Source organism: Equus quagga, chromosome 11, assembly GCF_021613505.1.
Source record: "Equus quagga isolate Etosha38 chromosome 11, UCLA_HA_Equagga_1.0, whole genome shotgun sequence".
Classification (NCBI taxonomy): Eukaryota; Metazoa; Chordata; class Mammalia; order Perissodactyla; family Equidae; genus Equus; species Equus quagga.
In genome coordinates, this window is record NC_060277.1 from 6,597,029 (window position 1) to 6,617,351 (window position 20,323).

General features: G+C 41.7%; 1 protein-coding gene across 13 annotated transcripts in view; it reads left to right on the plus strand.

The window, feature by feature from the left end:
- Positions 1 to 20,323, plus strand: part of EPB41L2 (erythrocyte membrane protein band 4.1 like 2) — a 203,543-nt gene that overhangs the window by 137,513 nt on the left and 45,707 nt on the right. For all 13 annotated transcript variants that reach the window (XM_046677718.1, XM_046677728.1, XM_046677726.1 and 10 more), the window contains 7 exons: positions 3 to 45; positions 4,301 to 4,376; positions 7,588 to 7,806; positions 9,200 to 9,287; positions 13,254 to 13,406; positions 13,974 to 14,071; positions 19,337 to 19,509. In XM_046677718.1, the coding sequence (XP_046533674.1) occupies positions 3 to 45; positions 4,301 to 4,376; positions 7,588 to 7,806; positions 9,200 to 9,287; positions 13,254 to 13,406; positions 13,974 to 14,071; positions 19,337 to 19,509 (850 nt within the window). The remainder of the gene's footprint in view (positions 1 to 2; positions 46 to 4,300; positions 4,377 to 7,587; positions 7,807 to 9,199; positions 9,288 to 13,253; positions 13,407 to 13,973; positions 14,072 to 19,336; positions 19,510 to 20,323) is intronic.

Here is a 20,323-nt window from a genome sequence, read left to right on the forward strand (position 1 = left end):
AGAACTGGCTAGATCCCGCAAAAGAAATAAAGAGACAACTGCGAAGTGAGTATTTAAATAATCATATTTTGAAGTTATTAAGTTCATCTTTGTGTCTATTTCTATCTTTAATAAAATTCATAGGAATATAGACTAGAATAATGTGATAGAATGATCAGCTCTACTCTGCCTTTTTTTTTTTTTATAAAGATTGGCACCTGAGCTAACAACTGTTGCCAATCTTCTTCTTTTTATTTCTTTCTGCTTTTTCTCCCCAAATACCCCCAGCATATAGTTGTATATTTTAGTTGTGGGTCCTTCTAGTTGTAGTACGTGGGACACCGCCTCAACATGGCCTGATGAGCGGTGCCGTGTCCGGGCCCAGGATCCGAACCAGAGAAACCCTGGGCCGCCATAGCGGAGCGTGCGAACTTAACCACTCGGCCATGGGGCCGGCCCCTGCAATTCTTTAAAGATTTAATTTTTTCCTTTTTTTTCTCCCCAAAGCCCCCCAGTACATAGTTGTATCTTTTAGTCATGGGTCCTTTCTAGGTGTGGCATGTGGGACACTGCCTCAGCGTGGCCTGATGAGCAGTGCCATGTCCGTGCCTAGGATCCAAACTGGCAAAATCCTAGGCCGCTGAAGTGGAGCATGTGAACTTAACCACTTGGCCACGGAGCCAGCCCCTGCATTTCTATCATATAGGAAGTTCAGGATTCTCACAGTATTTTCGTAGAATCATGACTTTATTTTGTACATGGCTTAGGGACTCCTCTGCTTGTCAAGAGTTCTAGATTCATAGTCCTAAATATTCCCTCACAGTGTCGACCACTGTGAAAGAATCTCTGACCTTTCTATCAGGGGAAAAGAATAAGAAGCTGCTTTTCTGTAGCTTTCACTTTTTATGTAAATTTCAGTCTAAGTAGACCTGTTCCTGTTGCCCTGTCTCCTTCACTTTGGGAGTGTAGAATTGGCTTAATTCCTAAGCCTGCCTCTGGCCCCGAGGCACGTGGGTACGCTGTGTGTAGACATGCTGGGGTGAGGACTGGAGAGAAAAAGCACGCAGAGCCCTCTTTCCAGTCCTCCGCAGTTTGAATACTTCTGCACTCGTTTGTTCCACAGCCCAAGCCCACCTGATGTGCTCGTTAGCCCTGGGGTTGTAGTTAGTCCTGCTTGGCCCTGTCCCCCATCTGGTTTCACTGTAGACTCCCAAAGGGACTCCGTGTCCTGCTCTGACCAGCTTCAGTTCCCTCCGTAGGTTCTCTCTCTGCAGGCTGCCTTGTCTGTGGCTGGCTTTGTGATATCTGTGCCAAGAAACATTGTCACCCCAGAAAAATCTCTGATAGGGGATCTGGACACTTAATTTCCTTTAGGGTCTGTGAATGACTGAAGCAGAAAAGCTAGGGAGCCACAAACAGCAGGAACTTTTAGGACAGGAGAACAGAATCCTAACCAACCCTTCTGGACCGTGGGCCCCAGAGCCATCCAGGGAGGAAGCATTCCCTGAGCCAGCCTGCAGGCCGCCCTTGGCACAGTGGGCTTCATTTCTCTGCTTCCTTGTTCCTCCTAATGTCAGGACGCTGGAACAGATCCTATACTCTCCCTCTCTTCCTTTCCATCTGCCTTCTGTCTCTCACTATAGGTTTTCCACAATGGTTTTCTTCATTTCTTTTTCTCTCTTGAATTATAATCTTTTTGGTAGTCTTCCTATCATTTCTTTCCTACTACTCTCCTTTTTTATTCGGAGCATATGCCTTATCTTTCCCGTGTCCTTTCCTTCTAGACTCATCTTTCTTGTCCTTTTTTTATGTCTTTGATTAAAGTGACCTTCCTGATTTGCCCAGGACTGAGAGGTTTCTCAGGATGTGGGACTTCTAGTGCTAAAACAGGACATCCTGGGCAGACTGGGGTGGTTGGTCACCCTGTCTTTTGACTGTTATCCCTGGCTTTCCAGCATTCCATCCCCCTCCTCTTCCCTCCTGCATTTCCTGCCTTGGTGTTTCATCTGTTTGTTTGCGTCATGATGGCAAAGGGGAAAGAAAAGAAAAGGAGTGATTGGACACAGGTACGTTATGCTTACACTGCAGAGGAAACTGTACCTGAAAGCTTTGGAACTTTCCTTTGTCGCTTCTGCAGTCATTTCATGCTCTGCAAAGTGCGTGCATCCAAAAAGGCACAGATGTGTGTTCTTTCACTTTTCTGAAACCAGACCAGCCAAATGACCCACTCCAGAGAGAGAACAGGATAACCCGTGCAACATGATGGATGTTCCATTGAGTTGTTTCCTGTGGTTTTGTTTGGCTTTTGTTTGATTAGTTCTGTGTGCTGCTCATGTCAGAGCCGAGATTTCCTCATTTCTGGAAGGCAAGACTTTTGCTGATTATGAATCACAGCCTTCTGCTTTGATTATTTGTGAAGTTTTTAGAGTTATTTCAGGACTTTTGCCCTTGTGGTTTGGCAAGAGAAATAACAGTAACAAGTAGGATTTGACTTTTTCAAAACTATTGGAGGTGGTTCTCTAAGTGGGATCCTGTCCTCGTCGTGAAAGTCGGCTGAGGAAATGGAGCTTCAGCTGTTGTCTTTACCTCTTTCCGCCTGCGTCTGTTGAAATGGACAAGAGAACTGCTTGTTCTGTGTCAGCCCAGCCTCTCCTATGATTTTATTGTTTCTTTTCAGTTAATAGGCAATTAGCAAAGGTAAATATTAACCTTTTTTCAGTTACTTTGGAAAACCGACAACCTATTGGTTCCTATTTAAAATTTGCCTTAAAATCTTTTTCTCAAATGTCCACCAATAAGACTATATCTAAGGCTTGCATGTGATTAATATATAAACAATCCATAGCCAGATGGACTATTTATATATAGCTAGGCAAAAATTATGATAATATAATTCAAAGTTCTGTGTTATTGCTGCTAAAATATGTGTTCTGTTAGTAGTCATATCCAGGCAAGCATGTGTTCATGTTAATACCTAAAAACCAAAAAATAAGGATCCACTAGGAAACGATAATCCTGTGATGAGTTTGCATAATGATGCGTTAGCAGTTACCTTGAAGAAGTGTGTAGTCACACCCAGTGTGGCGCTGCAGGCCAAGAAACCTCGTGTCTCCCCATCTTCAGGAAAGTCCTGTATCACATTATGATATTTTAAATGTGTGACACAGAACTTAAATCTGTTCCTTAAATTCAGCAGGATTGACTTTATTAGAATAGTGATGTATTGAGCCAAAATCCAGCAAAAGTGCTTATGTGTTCCCAGTAGCCATTCAGAAAGTATTTGCTGACTCTTGAGTGAGAGAAAAGTTAATGTGCTGATGGTGGGAAAAGGGCAAAATGACACGTTGAACAGGAGAATGGAATTCAGTACAATTTTCTTCAAGTCTGTAAATTAAAGCGATTGTGAGGCTTTCAAATATGCATAGAGTGAAGTAACACACACACACTTTTTTGTGTATATGAGAAACACTATGAACTTTCAGAGCTGCTCTAAATCCAGGCCAGTGGAATTACTTGGTCCCTTTAGAAAAATAATACCTGCCCTCTTCCCAGAGTTGTGTGTTTTTTTGTTTGTTCGTTTTTAACGCCATCCAAAGCATGATATCTCAAACTTGAGTTAAGTGTTAATGTGTAAGTAGCAATATTTTAACTTTTAATAAGTCATTTATGACATGGTTGTTTGATACGTTCGTTGTTTGTGGCACAGTAGAGCAAACTGTATGTTATGTATGAATATGCTTACACCCCTTTATAAAACCTGGGAAGTAATTTTATTGTCCTAAATCCTGTGACGTTTTACCAGTCTTTACCTTCTTTGGAGTGTCTTTGAACGCGTCCTTCGAATAGCCCACTAATCATTTCCTGGATGGCGCTAGGATTACTTGCTCATTAGCCCTCCTTCCCCCAACAATGTAGAAATCCTAAAATGCTTTTTCTTTTTGTTAAAAAAGAGTTGAGAATATACGATCGAGAGATTCAGTGGTTAAAACAAATCTTACCTCAGAACTATTACATGGAAGTTATATTAAAATTTTTGCATAATCACCATATAAAAGGTTTGTGAAGTAGCAGAAAATGTTTATGAAAAAGTGAACCTATTATTCTTTAGTGATGGGTTATTTATGTAATTGATTTTTATTTTGTTTTTCATTTGATTTTTGTTTGGTAAATGATATTTTCTTTTAAATTAAAAAATGAAATTCTCTAAACTGGTTTCCAGTGGGACTAGTCCTTACTGTTTGAACATTTACCTTTAAGTTTTATCAAATTAAATGGGCATTCTGTTGGTTGGATAAGTAACCATGATATTTAATAATTACAGATCTTCCCTGGCTGTTCACCTTTAATGTGAAGTTTTATCCTCCTGATCCTTCTCAATTGACTGAAGATATCACCAGGTACTTTATATTTACATTAAAAATGAAGCTTTACTTATAGCTCTCATTTATTTCTGTGCCCTGGGAGAACGGTGGGTAATTTCAGGATTAAAACCAAAACGTTTTTTCTTAAGTTGAGTTTTAGAAGTTTCCTTGGAAGTTGGGTACTCCAAACTAGTTTGAAATGTTGCCAGTTTCAAAAATTGTTTTCACTGTTGTTTGATTTCTTCATTTATATTTGAGTAAGGAAATATTTTTAAAAATATTGCTGACTACTTTGTTTCCAAGTACTTTCAAAAATCACTGATCTTTAAAATTTCACATTTTAGTGCTAAGATGGTTTTTATTATACAACCCAGGCACACATGGGTCTTATATTACAAAGGTGATATAAGGGTAGAAAAATGAAATTATTTTTAGAAGTCAATTGAACTGTAATTTTTTTGTTGCCCCCCCCCCCCCCACCCTACACCTCCCCCAGGCGGGTGGAAGATACCTGATAAGGTAGGCTTTCTTATGCAAGAGTCAATAGCTTTTCGTTTCCATGTCCTCTGAGATTATCTAGGCTATATGAACATACACTTAAATTGCAAATAAAAGTTTCCCTTTAGGAGCAAGAGAGCATTTACTGATTCTGAGAGTGACTGCGTATTTGAATGGCAACCAAGGAACATTCTGTATCCGCAGTGCCTTGATAGCTTAGCCCTGTTAAGTGGGGTACCAGTGACAGAGCTTCGTAGCTTTGGTAAGAGTAGGTCTATAGGGTGATTTGTGTACATCTTTAGAAGGTTATGTACATGGCATGGCCAAGGAAAACTGCATTCCATATGTATACTTGTAGAAAGCTGGAGCGTCTTAGTGAAAGACGCTGCTTTTGACTCCCATGGCTCCTGTGCCTTCATGCTTTCTGCTAGGCCAGCCTTGTTGTCAGACATCAAGTTGCAAAGGTGCAGAGTATGTAACGCCTGTGAAAGAGGAATGATGGAGATTTCTTTCCAAGATTGGATAAATCACAGGCCTGTTTTTCCCCTTCACTACTTGTTGCTGAGCAGGGATGTACTGATGCTAATCAACGTCTGATTGAATTAGCTTCAGCTAGTCAATAATAAACAGTAGCTTTTGTAACTGCACAGTGAGCTGCTTGGAGCATAACACTTGACAGGTCGGCGTGCATGTGACACAGAGCCACCCTGCAGGAGTGTGTGGGAACAGTGCAGGTAATGGGCCGGTGTGACCCTGCGCCCTCTGCACGTCCACGCTCCTTGCAGTAATTGGTTTGGGGGATGATAATCCTTGGTGATCACAACTTACAGCGTCAGAAAGTGCTTTGGTTTTCCTTGTACCCGGGGCTGGAGCAGTCTCCCTGTGTGTGGTGGGAGGAGTGATGTAGTCTAGTGAACTGACTAAAAGCCTTGGTGGAGCGGCCTGAGACCTGCCGCCAGCCCGCGCGTGGAGCTGGGGGGCCTGAATGTCACCAGTGAAATCTTCACGACGACCCGAGTGAACATTGAAGGTGGGACAGGCTTTTGAGGAGAGCAAGGATGCTGGTCAGAATAATGTTTGGAGAAAGCTCTGTCCTGCTGGGTGAGGAGATGGAGCTGGGAGATCCTGGAAGCTGCTGGGAGTTTCTGTTTGAAGTTTTTTGAATCATAGACTTAAGCTTTGAAAACAGAGGAAAGGACCCATGTGAAAAGTAGAGACAATAGTATAGACAGGAGCAACAAGATTTTAGTAATAAGAGAAATCTTTGTGTTGAGGATTTACAAGTGCCGTAGAATGTGGAGAGCTGGCACTATTCTTGATTAGACTTAGAGAAGCTGAGGGTAACCTGGAATCATAGTTTAAAATTTAGTGTTCTAAAATAAATGTAGCTGTACTCTTGGTGTTCTGGGGTCAAGGAAACATAGAATCCTCCGTAGAAAGAGAGCTCCTGCAGTGCGTAAAAATACCCAGACTGGGGAGAGCCAGACGACTTTCCTTCTGAGAAAGTCATGGAGCACTTGCCACGTAGCAAGTCCTTTGCTAACTGTAGGACTATGGTGATGATAGAGTCCCGCCCTGCCTGAGGGATTTCTGCCATAATCCAGGGATAACTGAACCCGCGCTGGCTAATACCGCATGCTGGACCAGGGGCAGTGAACCCGTGTGAATGTGTGGGGTGCAGGGCCAAAGGAAGATGGGGCCCTGAAACCTACGCTGGGCAGAAGCATCTGCAGGAGGAAGGTGGCAGCTGCCAGCAGGAATGGCAGTTTCTAAAAGATCTTCAAGAATGAGGGCACTGCCATTTAGCAAGTGGTTAAATTTGAGAATAGAAATGGGGTTTTAATATATCACCAAAAGGAGTTGATAGTGGGGCCAAAAAAAAATCCTCATAGAATATAAATAACATTTCTGCATGTTATTTAGTAAAAAACCAGAATCTTTTATAATTGTGTAGTAAGCCACTTGGAACATTGAATACTATTATTATCATAACTCTAATAATAACATGATTATGATTATGGCTACCAGTTATTGATTCCCAGGTACTATGTCAGGTGTTTTATTTATATTACCTAATTTCTATCCTCACCTGCAGAGGGAGGTACAGGTGGGGAGTTAGCCTTAGGTGAATAAATGAGCTTGTTCAGGGTCACATGGAGTCATCTCTGCCTGGTTCTGAAGCCCACGTTGCTTCTACTGTAAACTGAACTGGCTGCCTCATTAGGTGGGGAAATGGGCAAGTGAGGGCTTCAGAGTAGAGATTTACTTAGAATTGTTGTTAGGAGGTGGCTCAGGAAAGAAGAAATTAGTATGAAAGGGTGGAGAGGATAAAGGGTAGGTGACCTCAGCTTTTCTTGCAAATGCTTAAGACTGCCTCTATTTTTATTTCATTCATCTTTACAACTTTTGAGGGGCTTGGCAATTTTTAAATCCAAAGAGACAGTCTAAGTGTTTGGAATTTTTACCTTCAGTCACAAAACGCTTTATTGTAATAGCAATGATACACCATTACCAGAACGCAGTTCAGAATTTTCGTTCTGTTAACTGAGCCCTCTGGACTCAGTTTCTGTAAATAAACCACAAGGTTAGGAGTCAAGGAGCAAGGTGGGCTTCTTCTTAGAGGAGGCTTCTTTTGCTGTGGGTTTGAAGAGGGCTATTTACGTTTAAAGGAGTATTAGAGCTCCAGGGCTATGAGCACTCCGGTCTCCACTAACTGTTCTCCTTGACTCTTCTCTCCTTGCTCCTGCAGATACTTTTTGTGCCTTCAGCTCCGGCAGGACATCGCCTCTGGCCGCCTGCCCTGCTCTTTTGTCACTCATGCCCTCCTGGGATCTTACACACTGCAGGCTGAACTTGGGGACTACGACCCAAAAGAGCATGGCAGTAATGACCTCAGTGACTTCCAGTTTGCCCCGAACCAGACCAAGGAGCTGGAAGAGAAGGTGGCGGAGCTGCACAAAACCCACAGGTCCGTTGACTTGCTTCCTGGAGAGAAAGTGGCCATGGCGGGTATAAATAGCTCCGCTTGTAACACTTGCTAGACATTTGAGCATAGTTTATGGGATTATCCAGATTTTCTTTTTGGAACTTCACCTTGCACTAATCAAGACAGCCTGCCACCCTTGACATATCCTTCCATTGTCTTTACAGCTACGAGGAACTATGCTCATGATGCTAAATGTGTTCATTTATCGAAAAAATTGACTTTTCCCTATGACATTGCCTTCTTCCTACTCCCAGTCCTATCCCTTAACACATACACTTGAAACAAACAGACCCACATACTTGTTTGGCATTTACTATATAGTTTTTCTGCCTTTTAATTGTTTTCATGACCATATTTGTTAAGAAAGCCAGGGAGATAGTGAGTGAGGCATCAGGGTCTGAATCGGAAACGTGAGTGGCGGTGGACGTGGGAGTAGCAACTGAAAGTCACAGGTGCTTCCCCTGCTCACAGAAGATAACCTTTTGGCTTAGCTAAGCATTACTTAATTACTTAAATACCATATTGAGAACTTGTATATCTGTGTGAAAATAAGACTTTTTTTAGCACAAGTTGTAAAAGCTCCAGTTACAAATGATAATTTATCCCATATTGCGAAATTGAAATTTTATAAAATTTTGACTAAAATGATTTGGAAAGAACTTTCAGAGATTAGAAAATTTTTAACAGACCATGTTCATTGACTTTGCTTTAAAAAAATAATAAATGCAGTGTTTGACTCTAACTTTATTCCAATTCTACTCAATAGACATGTCTGTGTAACTTGAATTTGAAATCTCAGGTTCTGAAATGCCATGAGGAAGGAATAGGAAGACTAACAGGACATGGTCCCGCCCTCGAGGAGCTTAAAAGTTGTTTAGTTGGGGATATAGACAGGAATGGAAGTAACTTTAGTGTCGACAGAGTGTGATAGGTCTTACTACCCCACGTGTAAAATCAAACACACACACTTCTGATCTTTATTATGATCGGCCGTGGTGGTATAAAACTCTGGAGTAAGAATTTGTTTCAGAAAGATGACATCACTTTTTTATTTTCAGTTAATTTATGTTATACCCATTATTGCTGGGGCTTTTTTCTCCAGTGGAAAAAAATGGAAAGCAACTTTCTAAGTTAAAAAGGGAAAAGGGTGGAGATGCCCCTCCTTGCACTGAACAGGTTTATGTTAGAGCATCCTAAGAGGAAAATGTTAGAGACTGAGAGCGGAGCCTTCTTACCTGTCTGCTGCTAGTCTGCAAATTCAGCCGAGTTACTCCCTCCACCCCAAACTCTCAAAGCTTATACACCCCTTTCCCTGTTTGGGCTACATTTGCTTTCCATCCGCCAATGAGATAATACTGTTTCTTTTGATTTTTAGGGGCTTATCTCCTGCACAAGCTGATTCTCAGTTCTTAGAAAATGCAAAGAGGCTTTCCATGTACGGTGTTGACCTCCATCACGCCAAGGTACTGTAAACACAATGGGGCAGTGGCGTCTTCCCAGTCTGTTGACTGAAGATTTGAGAGGGTGCCAGGGTCGGAATAGCCTCGTTCACTTTTGGGAACAGGCTACTCACCCTCAGCCGAAGGTCTCTCTGATGTTTCTTTGGTGACTGATTGTTGTGGGAGGGACCATTTGTTCTCCCCCTACTTCTTTCTTCTCTTCCCAGTCTTTTAAATTAATACCCTTTCATCTGTACTTACTGTCAGACTCACCTCATCAGCCTTCTTTACCCCTCATCCTGGTTTATGCTGTGTCCCAGCTTCTGCTGTGCCCCCTGCTGCCTTGTCGCAGCTCCCTCTCCGGCCTCGGTCCCGGGAAAGGAGAGCAGATCTCGGCAGCCATGAAAGCGCAAAAGTGGCATGGATTTGACCACTTTCCAGAAGGGCTCCAGGCTGTGAAGGAGCCCGAGTTATTGGGCTTTCCCCCGGAGGTCTGTTTTGTACTTCTTGTGAGGTAAGGTAGGCTGATGCAGGTTCCCGGGGATGAAGCACCGCGTCTCATTTAAGAGATGGGCAAAGAATGGGACAGTGAACACAGGTGCTAGGGGAAGGTGGGGTTGGGTTGGGAGAATACCAGTAACAGACGTCACCTGCGTCATTATCCTGGTTCAAGTGATCACCTGGTGGGGAGAGCCAAGGGAGGGAACAGGAGGTGAGGCGAAAGATGGGCTTGGTTTTGAAAAATAGGTCCAGAGTCGCCTCAGTGTGCTGAGGGAACCTGTGCTCGTCTGCTCTTAAAACACGCAGCGCATCCCTGGATGTGGCCCAGGAAGCCCAGGCTGTGGGGTCTGGGGAATTTCTAGGAAGGCCCCTGCTCAGAGAGCAGTTCCCTCCCCAGGCCTCAGACTAATAATTCCTGCTTTTTTGTTAATAGTGTTTCATATTTTCAAAGCACTCTTTTTCCCTCAGTGGCCTCCTTTATTCTTTAAGTATTCTTCCTTATTACAAAAATAATGTATGTTCATTATAGAAAACAGAGGCAAACAGAAGAAAATAAAAATCACTGAGATCTCTTCATGCAGAAATAAGCACTGTTAGTATTTCGATACGTTTTGTTTTTTTTAAAAAACCTGAGTATTTCAACTCTCATGCATTTTAAAAATGGGAGCATGCTATAAGGATCATTTCATGAGGTTTTTATTATTTTTTTTTGTTTACTTGCTCGTATGAACACTATTCCATGTTAGTAAATAGTCTCTGGCAGCATCATTTTTAACTGCTAGCTGCTGTATGCCTTTGATTCTTAAACATACTCTCACATGCGCCATCTTATGTAAGATTGGGAGGTTTTTATTTTACAAAACTGCATGAAACAGAGTGCAGAGAATGACTTGCTTAAAGCACCCTGTTGTTAAGCGGCCCCATCTGCCTGGTCAGTCTTCCCAGGAGGTGAATCAGGTCTTCCCAGCACGGGGTTTCCCGCTTGTTTCTCTCTGTGATGGAGACAGGCGTCTCTGGTCCTCTACACCCTGTTACTCTGTCATATGTCAATCTTACATCTCCTGCTTCATTGATCGTTAGTTAGAAACCAGTTCTTAGATGGCAATGCTGCAAGGTTTTGAGGTTCTTGTTTTTAAAGTTGTGTCTTAGAAAACTAAAAATTGCAGGCTCTATTATAAGTATAATTTCAGTTCTTGCTGTGTGGTGAGGAGCAGATCACTTTAAAACAATATAAACTCACATTCATTCCTTCTGTTTATCATCTGATAGATGATATTTGATAAGCAAGATATTTGTAGCTCGTTGAAAAGATTATCAATGTAAAAGAACTTTTCATGTAGTTTAAAGTTTTGTTTCTTTATACATTTTTCATTGTCTTGATCATATTTAAGAAATTTTTCCATTCATCTTTCATTATTAGAAGAGTTCTTAATGGCACACCCACATTAGGACAAGTTGAAGAGGGTTGAATAAAAGGACTCTTGAGAAAGATACAGGGAAACCGCAGAGTTGTGTGGCTCCTCTGAGCCAGTCACGGCTGCCCTCTGACCCTTGGGTGTGAGGGGTGAGGGCAAAGGGTGCTTGCCAGAATGTGGAAGGAGAGGTCGATATGGAGAGGGCTGTCTTGAGAGGAGCCACAGTTGTCAGAGGGACACATCCTTTCCCTCCCTCCTCTCTCTGATCTCCTTTGAGACCTTTCCACAGGCTGGATGCATTCGGAAGCCAGTGGGCATGGGATCCTGTTGAGGTCCATATGGGGCAGCTTCCTGAGGCTGCTGAGCAAGGCTGAGAAGGTGCTCCTTTTTATCAGTTAATGTTTCTGACTTTGTTGCTCAATAACGGAAGTCGAATATGGAGGACTAAGGCATGCTTTTTTACCTTTCACTTCTTACCCTTTATCTGTAATTTCTATTCACACAAATACTGATAATTCTAAAACAATATGTGGAACAACCGAAAATCAACCGATTTACTAGGATCCAGATTGTGTTTATTCTTAAGTCTGATAAAATAGCTTCAGTGTCCTGACTAAAGATTGCTTCAGACTAGAGATGGCTTTGTTCAGTGTTTCCAATGAGGTCACCTCCTTACTTCGTGGGAACATGCTGTCTCGGGCAGTCTTCCGGGCTGCTCCGCGTGGCCGTGGCTGGTGACGTTTTTGGCAAACACACCATTTGTTCTGGTGCCAAGTTCTTGGGCACCTGGGCCTGGTTCACCCGCACGTTCGCTCTGTTCCTAGAGAGAACTGTGGCTGCCAGGGCACGGTGAATAAAGCACCTTCTAGATTAGATTTCTAAACCTTCTTAGATGGCCTAAGGTAGTTTTATTTGTGTCTATGAATTACTCCAATATCATAGCAGCAAAAGCAATTGACATCAGTTACCTAGTACTACACTTCTCTTTTCAAAGCTGTTATAAACTGTTAGGTTGTTCTCAGTAACGAGGCAGTTGGAATGTTATGCTTTTATTTTTTATTTTTTATGCTTATTGAATCGAGACCTAGGCTGAATGTGGTGTTTGTTTCAGCATGTTTTGTGGGAATTTGTTCCTTGTTGTCAATGATTTCTGAAAATGTGAATCTGAGTATTTTCAATTTTCCGTCTCTTGAATGGGATCCACTCTTCTCTTGAAGGTAAACGTTGATTTGTGTGTTTTGAATATTGCGTGTGTTAGATCTTCATCTCTACTTGGAATGTGAGGAGACAGTTTTTTACTTTTGTCTGTAAATTTATTTGATTTTTAAAAACATTTCAGGTTTGTGATTATTCTAGATTGTCATCTGTTCCAAATTAAAATGCTGGGGAAGGAAAACGTTATGAATAAGTTCAAGGATAGTCCGTGGTCCTTTGAGATCCGCCAGCCAGAGGAATGCTGTAAGGAGAACTGGATGTCAGCACCCTGAGTTAGGGAAAAACCATTGAAAGAATTCAAAGATTTCGACACTGTCAGCTGAGCAGAGAAATCTTCTGTGAGGGATTGGTGTTTTGTAGATTATAGGCATAATTTTAACAGCTCTTAGCTAGCACAATCCATCTGAGATGAATTTGCCTGAAGTAAGGTGGCTGCACGCAACTTAGGGTAGGCAGCTGACTGTCCCCTACCCTAGGACAGGGCTGTCCCCCTAGGGCTGGAATAGCCTCTCAGAAAACACACTTATCTCCAATGTCTTCAGGATATCTAAATTGAATTGTTTCACTTTTCCCCTTTAGCTCTTACAACTGAACTTGAGAGCATGTAAATTATGCCTTTTGAAAAATACAGTGTCCTATAGTCCTGTTGCCAACCCTCGTTGGCAACTCAAATCTGAGCCCTGGAGATGGGTAAATTTAAGATGCGTCCGTGCCCTGCTGTTGCTGTTAGCTTGTGGGCCGTCACTGAGATTCAAGACAAGTGTTCACCTGGCCTCCTCGCTGTGGTTGGGGGTTGTTAGCTCCCTGATCTGTGTGACGCCCACAGCTCTAACCGTGGTCAATGGCTTCCACTCGGCAGGACTCAGAAGGCGTGGACATCAAGCTGGGCGTATGTGCCAACGGGCTCCTCATCTACAAAGACAGACTGAGAATCAATCGTTTTGCCTGGCCGAAAATCTTGAAAATTTCCTATAAGCGCAGTAACTTCTACATCAAAGTCAGGCCCGCAGAGGTAAGCAGTGTCCTTAGCCCGGGGCCTGTCCAGTCAGCCTTGGTCAGTGTTGGCCTTTGTGGCCATGAGCGAATTCTTTCCCACTGAATTTTAAAAAAATGAGCTATTCTTTATTCTTCCATGGTCAAAAAAGGACAGGGTTCTTGATGCTCAACCTGCATGTATATCCCTGTTGCTAAAAAGCAAGCACTTGCCACGGCTTTCACAGAAAAGAAAAAGTAGGAAGTGCCTGCCATGTAGTGGGGGCTCCTTTCGCTGTTGTTGAATCAGCTAGCAACAGGTCACTGTTGGTAGAGATCAAGAGGAAGGTGGTAAAATGAATTTTAGTGGATGTTGCAGGGTAATTGGTTTATCCTTCAGTTGGTAGTTGATACTTCCTTTTCATAGTAACTAGTACTGTAGTCCGTGAAAAATTCATTTTGTATAATTATATTAGATATTCTAATATTATTTACTTTTTTCAAGAAGAAGAATTACTTCTTACAGAACACCTGAATTCATGGTTTTCAGTGACTTCTAATGATCTCTTAAGTAAATGTGCTGATTTATTTTATGGATTTATTCTAGCTGGAACAGTTTGAGAGCACCATTGGGTTCAAACTGCCAAACCATCGGGCAGCAAAAAGGCTATGGAAGGTGTGTGTGGAACATCATACTTTCTACAGGTAATTTCAAGAAAACAGCTTAAAATTAATTAAAGCAGCTCTTGGCACCCTCTACATATGAAGAGGTGGTAGTGGATAGTGTGGCAGATGCAGTAAGGCTGTATTGTGGTTCTCGGCTCTCCCCAGTGCCGGATCTGCTGTCTGCACTCCACCCCACGCCTGTTTCTGTTGCCCTGGCCCTGCCTTATGGTACTCAGATCTGATCCCGCTCTGCGATAGTCCGAGACTCCACTTTGTGGCTCCAGCCGCCTTCCCTCCTGCCCCCACCACACTCTGCCACCCAGCTGCTGTTCTTCTTTCCACTGTCACTCATCTTAGGTTTCATGTAGCTGTCCCTATGAGCTCCCTCCTGCTTAACTTCTCTCCCAAACCTCCCAGAACCTTGTCGTCTGCCCTTTTGCTACTGTGTCAGGAGTGTTCTAACCCCCGCAAATCCCTGCCCTCTTTGCATATCAGCCTGCCAATCTGCTGGTCCTAGATTAGTCCTGTGTCCCGACCTCACTGCTTCTGTACCTGTGCTGTCAGGTGCTGCCTTAAATAGCTGTTCTGACACACGTGCTCGTTCTTTATAAGAGAAAGTCACACGACCTTGTGGGCTAGTGCTCTTACAGAGAGTTCATCATTTTCCACAGCAGCTGGATCGTCAGTGCTACCAGGCAGTCAGTCAGTCCTGTGACTTCCTCTGCCATCCCAGATATTCAGGGTTATTTCAGGGTCATCTAGAGCCCCTACGCACCGCTGCCTCTCTGCTCAGATGTCCCCCATCGTGCAGCACATGGATGGTACAAGCTGTGGGTCATGAGCCTTCTCGTTTCCTCTGCCTTTCTTCTTCCGCTTTGCCCATCACTGGGCAGCACTCCCTTCTCCCTCCCTTCCTCCCCTCCTTCCTCTCCTCTCCTCTCCAAGAAGAGGTGGTCTGTTCCTCTGCCTCCATCCCTCATTTCATGCCTCACACAGGATCGTGCTTTGTAAATCATGTGCTCTTGGTGGGTGCCTTTGACCTCCTCTTCGGCTAGTAAACATGTCCCTGTCTTGTTCCTTTAAAAACCAAAGAAAAACAGATCTCCTTAGACCTTCTAGCCTACTTTAGCTGTGTCCTGTCTCCTTTCATACTTTTCTTCAAGAGCATGTTTCCTACAGGTATACTTGGCTGATCTTTGTTTTCTCCATTTCCTCAGCTTCCTATACAGCAGTCTATACAGCTGGGTATCTAGGCCCTTCATCTTTAAGGTTTTCGCTCTAGACTCTTAGGGTCTAATCCTGTCCCACCACAGAGCAGGTGTGTGACTGTGGGTAAGTTACTCGACCTTTCTGAGCCATACTTTGATCGTCCATCGTCCCTGTGATTGTAGTAGTATCTACCCCACAGGTTTATAGGGTTGTTATAGGATTGTTCTGAAAAGTAAATGAGATAACAAATTCAGAACCATTTCTGGTTTATGATAATGTTTATCATCATCATGACTATCATCATTGTCATCATTATCCTTAGTTTGGTGACCACAGTATGCTATTTTTAAAGTGAATTGTCAGCTGGTACGAATGACTCCTTCAAGTTAAATTGACAAATATCTATTTTCAAGACTGCTCCAATATACTCATTTTAGAGGAGAAATGTAACTCATAAAATATACTGCTTGAATCTTTCTAACTTACACTAATCATATAAATCTTTGAAAAGTTTATAATTTATCTTGGGATTCATGACGAATTTCTCCTAAGACGATGTGAGCCTGCCTCCGTTACAGCTGGTGGGTAGCAGTGATGAGTTAAAGGACACAGCTCCAGGCCTGACTGACAGCAGGCTTCCTTGTCCCGTGGTGATAGTGAAAGCAGTAATGATTTTGGAAATGACAAATGCTGACATTCCTTGAGCGGATGTTGTTGTCAGCACAAAACGATTGCTTTCCGTTGCACAATCTCATTTGTTCGTCATCCCCGTTGAGACACTGCGGCTCAGAGCTGGGTGTCCATGGAGGTGCCCAGCGGCCAGGCACCCAGGCAGAGGGGACCTCGGCTCTCTGATCTTAAAGCGCACGCCCTTCACCTGTGAGCTGTCCTCCCTCTCGTGTTCTTCTAGCAAGAGGTTCTGAGATGTCTGTTAGCCCTGCAAAGCCACAGGTCCGTCCTGCCATCATTTTGCTAGCAGACCACGGATGCCAATTTAAAAGTAGAGAGTTGGCTCCTGCAGACTTTTGAAATAATGGTTAATGAAGGCATTTTTATATTTTTAAACCTTGCATAACTGTGCTTAGAAATGATATAAAATAATACGTTTATCACAGGGCAAATCAGAATTTGCAGAGTGCTTTGAATCAAATCTGGATTTCGTTCTGTCTTAGTTCATCACAAAAGATGCAAATAATTTCTTTAGAAAATTAAGACAGCTTTCACATTAAAGCTGTTATAAAATAGATTTTTCTGTTTAGTGGTAGCTGCTCAGCTAGACTAATGTTAGTAGAACAAGAAAATAATAATAAAGCTGCTCTCCTTCCCTGAGTGTTTAGTAGAGCCTGTCACCATTGTAAGTGCTGTACACGGATTAATTCTTTTAATTCTTATGTAAAATCTTAGGGGGCAGCTGCCGTTATCTTCACTTTACACGTGGAGAAACCGAGGCACAGAGAAGTGAAGAGGCATGCCGCTGGTCATATAGGTAGTAACGGGTGCAGATGGGGTGCAGAGCCAGGCGGTGGGGCCTCGGTGCCCACCAGCCTCCCGACTGCGCTCTGCTTCCCTGTGGTGTTTGCAGCCTGTGTGCTGCGATCCGTTTTCTCAGTGCTTTTTTTGTTGGTGGTGATGGTGTGTCAGAAAGATTAACCTGAGGTTCTCCTGACTTCACATGAAACTGCCGTGTAAACATGGCATTGTGGCTCCAGAGTAATCTCAAGTGAATGAGGGTTGTCAGCCTCTTCGTAGCGAGCTTTATCGTTAAAAGTGTGCTTGACTTTAGTGATCAAGGTGTGGGTTTTCTTAAAATGTTCCCTTGTTTTCCATAGACCAACATTAATAACATTTGATTTATAATGGCAGGATCTTTATAAAACTAAGATGTTAACATGCTTCTTAAGCAGTAAAATATGTAAAATTTGAATTCATTTCTGCCACATCATTAAATCATCTTACTCAAGACCTTTAATATTCTGTCATGATGAGTCCTTTATTGTAGCTTTTAAAGTCCCAAAAGTGAAATGATAGATGTCTTGTAGTGGTTTTGGTGTTATTTTTATGAAGATAGGGTCTGATGTAGAAAATGAAAGTAATATCAAATGGAAATAATTGTTAAGTGATCTTTAAGTGATAGTATTGAAATATTTTGTTGCTTGGCCTACATTTTCTTAGAAAATTTATTTACATTATCATTGACTTAAGTCACCAAAAAAATTCTTTTAGAGAAAGCTAATATCTGTGTTAACCCTTTTTTATTTTGATGTTTGTTTCTATTCAATTGTAACATAATTACTTAAGGATTTCTTTGTCATCAGAAAATTAATCTGTAAGCTAATACTTTGTGTATGTGGTCACCAGTGCCAGTTGGTAAGGCAGCATTTTATCTCAGTTGGAAATAAATAAAACAAAAATCCTCTAGTTAATGACTTTCCTCCTCTTGCATTGTGATGTATATCTGCCTTTAAGATGTTTGCCTTGTGTTTCTGGGATTTGTATTTTTCATAAAATATCTTTTACAGAGTGTGTAAGTGGATAATGATTCTGATATGCACTAAATGGCAACCAGCTGTCTATTATCTTAAAAATCAATTAGTCTAGAGAAATATGGTGCTAGAGAATTCTTCTCACCTAGACTTAGATATTTGACTGGTTACATACCCCAGCTTATGTAAATGAAAGCCCACTTTCATAACTGGGAAAAAATTAAACCAACAACTTCATTTAAATGGACTAGTTGTGGCAGTGGGGTTGTTTTATGCTTTATTGAATTAAGACTGAAATATTTGGTAATAGTTCTTGCAATGTGTCAGAAGTTATAGAGCTCATAGCCCAACTTCCCTCCTCCAAAATCCTGGCTCAGGAGCTCAAAATCTGTTCTTAAATGCTATGACTGTGTAATACTAGGAAGGAGAACTCTGAAAAATGGGTTCGTAGACATGTCTTCCAGCTGCTTAAGTTCAGGTGGCCTCATATAGTAAAAGGTGACATTAAGATCCTCTCTAGTGATCCAGCCTGTATTTATTGAGTACCTGCCGTATCTCCTTTGAAAATCTGTTGGCAGGAAGTGGAAGTTTTCAAGAAACACGCCTGCTACCTTTCAACTCTAGATTAACACCAAGACAGCTGGAGTGTTTGAGCTCTTCTTTCATCAGTTTAATTGAAACGCGTTGTTTTTCTGGGTTAATGCTGTTGAGACTCCTGACTTGATGGAGGATTGCCTCTTTTATTATTACATGTAGCTTTACCTTGACTTGACTCCCTTTTCATTGCTTGTTAAACAGAAGAGGATTTCTAAAAGATTGAGCAGAAGGTCTAGAAATACTTGAAATGGTGAAGAGCTCTTAAAGAAATCACTCTTCTTTTGGTGGAATTCTTCATATTCTGGAATTGTCAACGAAAGTCTTATTTAATAAACTCTGCAAGAGTGCTGAGATTATCTCTTTGTTAAGATGTTTTGCCAACTCTTGATCAGACAACGAAAACGAGACAATTTCAGTTGTATTCCAGACAAGATTGGCTCATTTACTAAAAACATGCTTTTGCATAGGTCTGGAAGGATTTAACATCGAGAAACTTTGACTTCATTCGTTATGTACCCAGGCTTTCAGCAGTAGAATTGTGCTGGCATGAAAGGTTATTTAGTCATCCCTACAGCTCCATTCTTCGTGGGAAAGCATCATTTGATGGAACAGATTCCTGAGTTGGATGTTCTTTCCCAGGAGAAATAGACATAAATATTAAGAATTACTAATGGTAATGGATTGCTACTTGGCACTTTTAGCTAGGAGCAAGAATTCAGACATATGTGTTTATATAAATGATTGAAGCTAATACAAATAAATAACCTTTGATACACCCTGGGAACAGCTGCTCTTTTGCTCAGGTGGAGGAAAAGGTTATTTACAAATCCATGAATGTGGATTTATTCATCTTAGCACTATCATAAAGCTTTGTATATAGGAGGGTTTATAATAATGTGTTGTTTTTCATTAGAAAGTTTAGGCATCATCTTTTTTTGATTGAGTAATCATGCTTAATAAAATGAGATATAAATCCGTAAGGTCTAATTTTCTTCCCTTTTTTTCTCCCCTGTAGGCTTGTGTCTCCAGAGCAGCCACCAAAGGCCAAGTTCCTGACCTTGGGGTCCAAATTTCGCTACAGCGGCCGCACCCAAGCCCAGACGCGCCAGGCGAGCACCCTCATTGACCGGCCTGCGCCGCACTTTGAGCGCACCTCCAGTAAGCGGGCCTCCAGGAGTCTGGATGGAGGTAAACACAGTGAGGGTAGTTTGCGGTTGCGTTAATCTTTCTCTAATGCAGTGGGATCAGAAAATGTTCATCTAGTTAATAAGGCCCCCAGAAACACCCTAGAGGGATAGCCATTTTTTTCTGAATAAATAAAATAGTATTTCTTATACTCAGAAGAAAATAATTTTGTAGTGTTTTGAAGTTGTCGTTCTGAACCTAAGTTTTCTTTGTACGGTCAGTGCACATAAATGTTGAGTTCTTGTTGAAGAGACGTTGGACAAACACGTTTTTACTGGTCTGACTTGTGAAGTAGTTTATGTGGCTTACTTTCCTGAACTTGTTAATTAATGGCAAGAATGTAATTCCAACGGTTTTTTGGTGTGGTAACTTACAAACCTTTATTCAAAAGAACTTAAAACATCCAAATTTTTATGAGTTTAAAAACTCTTACTGAAGTCAAACTTTTCTGCATATGAGAAACCATTCACAGCTTCAAAGAATTAGTTTTAAATACAGTGTTTTAACAAAAGGAAAGGAAATATAATACGTTCATTTTTTCTTTACTCAAGGGGAGATATGTATAAGTTTTTATGTTTTTCTGTTGGAGTTCTAATTAGCTACATGTTTGTAGTTTTATATAAATTACTCATGGAAATAAACTGACGTTGCTTCCCTTCATATATGTATCTTATTACTCTGTCTAATTTTGGGTTAATAGAAGGTTTTTTTAAATAAGAGCTAAGGTTAATTTTATATTAGGTGCTTTATGAAAGATTTCATTTTTCTTTCTACCTAATAGAAACTAATTGCTGTGAGGACTTTCTACTAGGAGTAG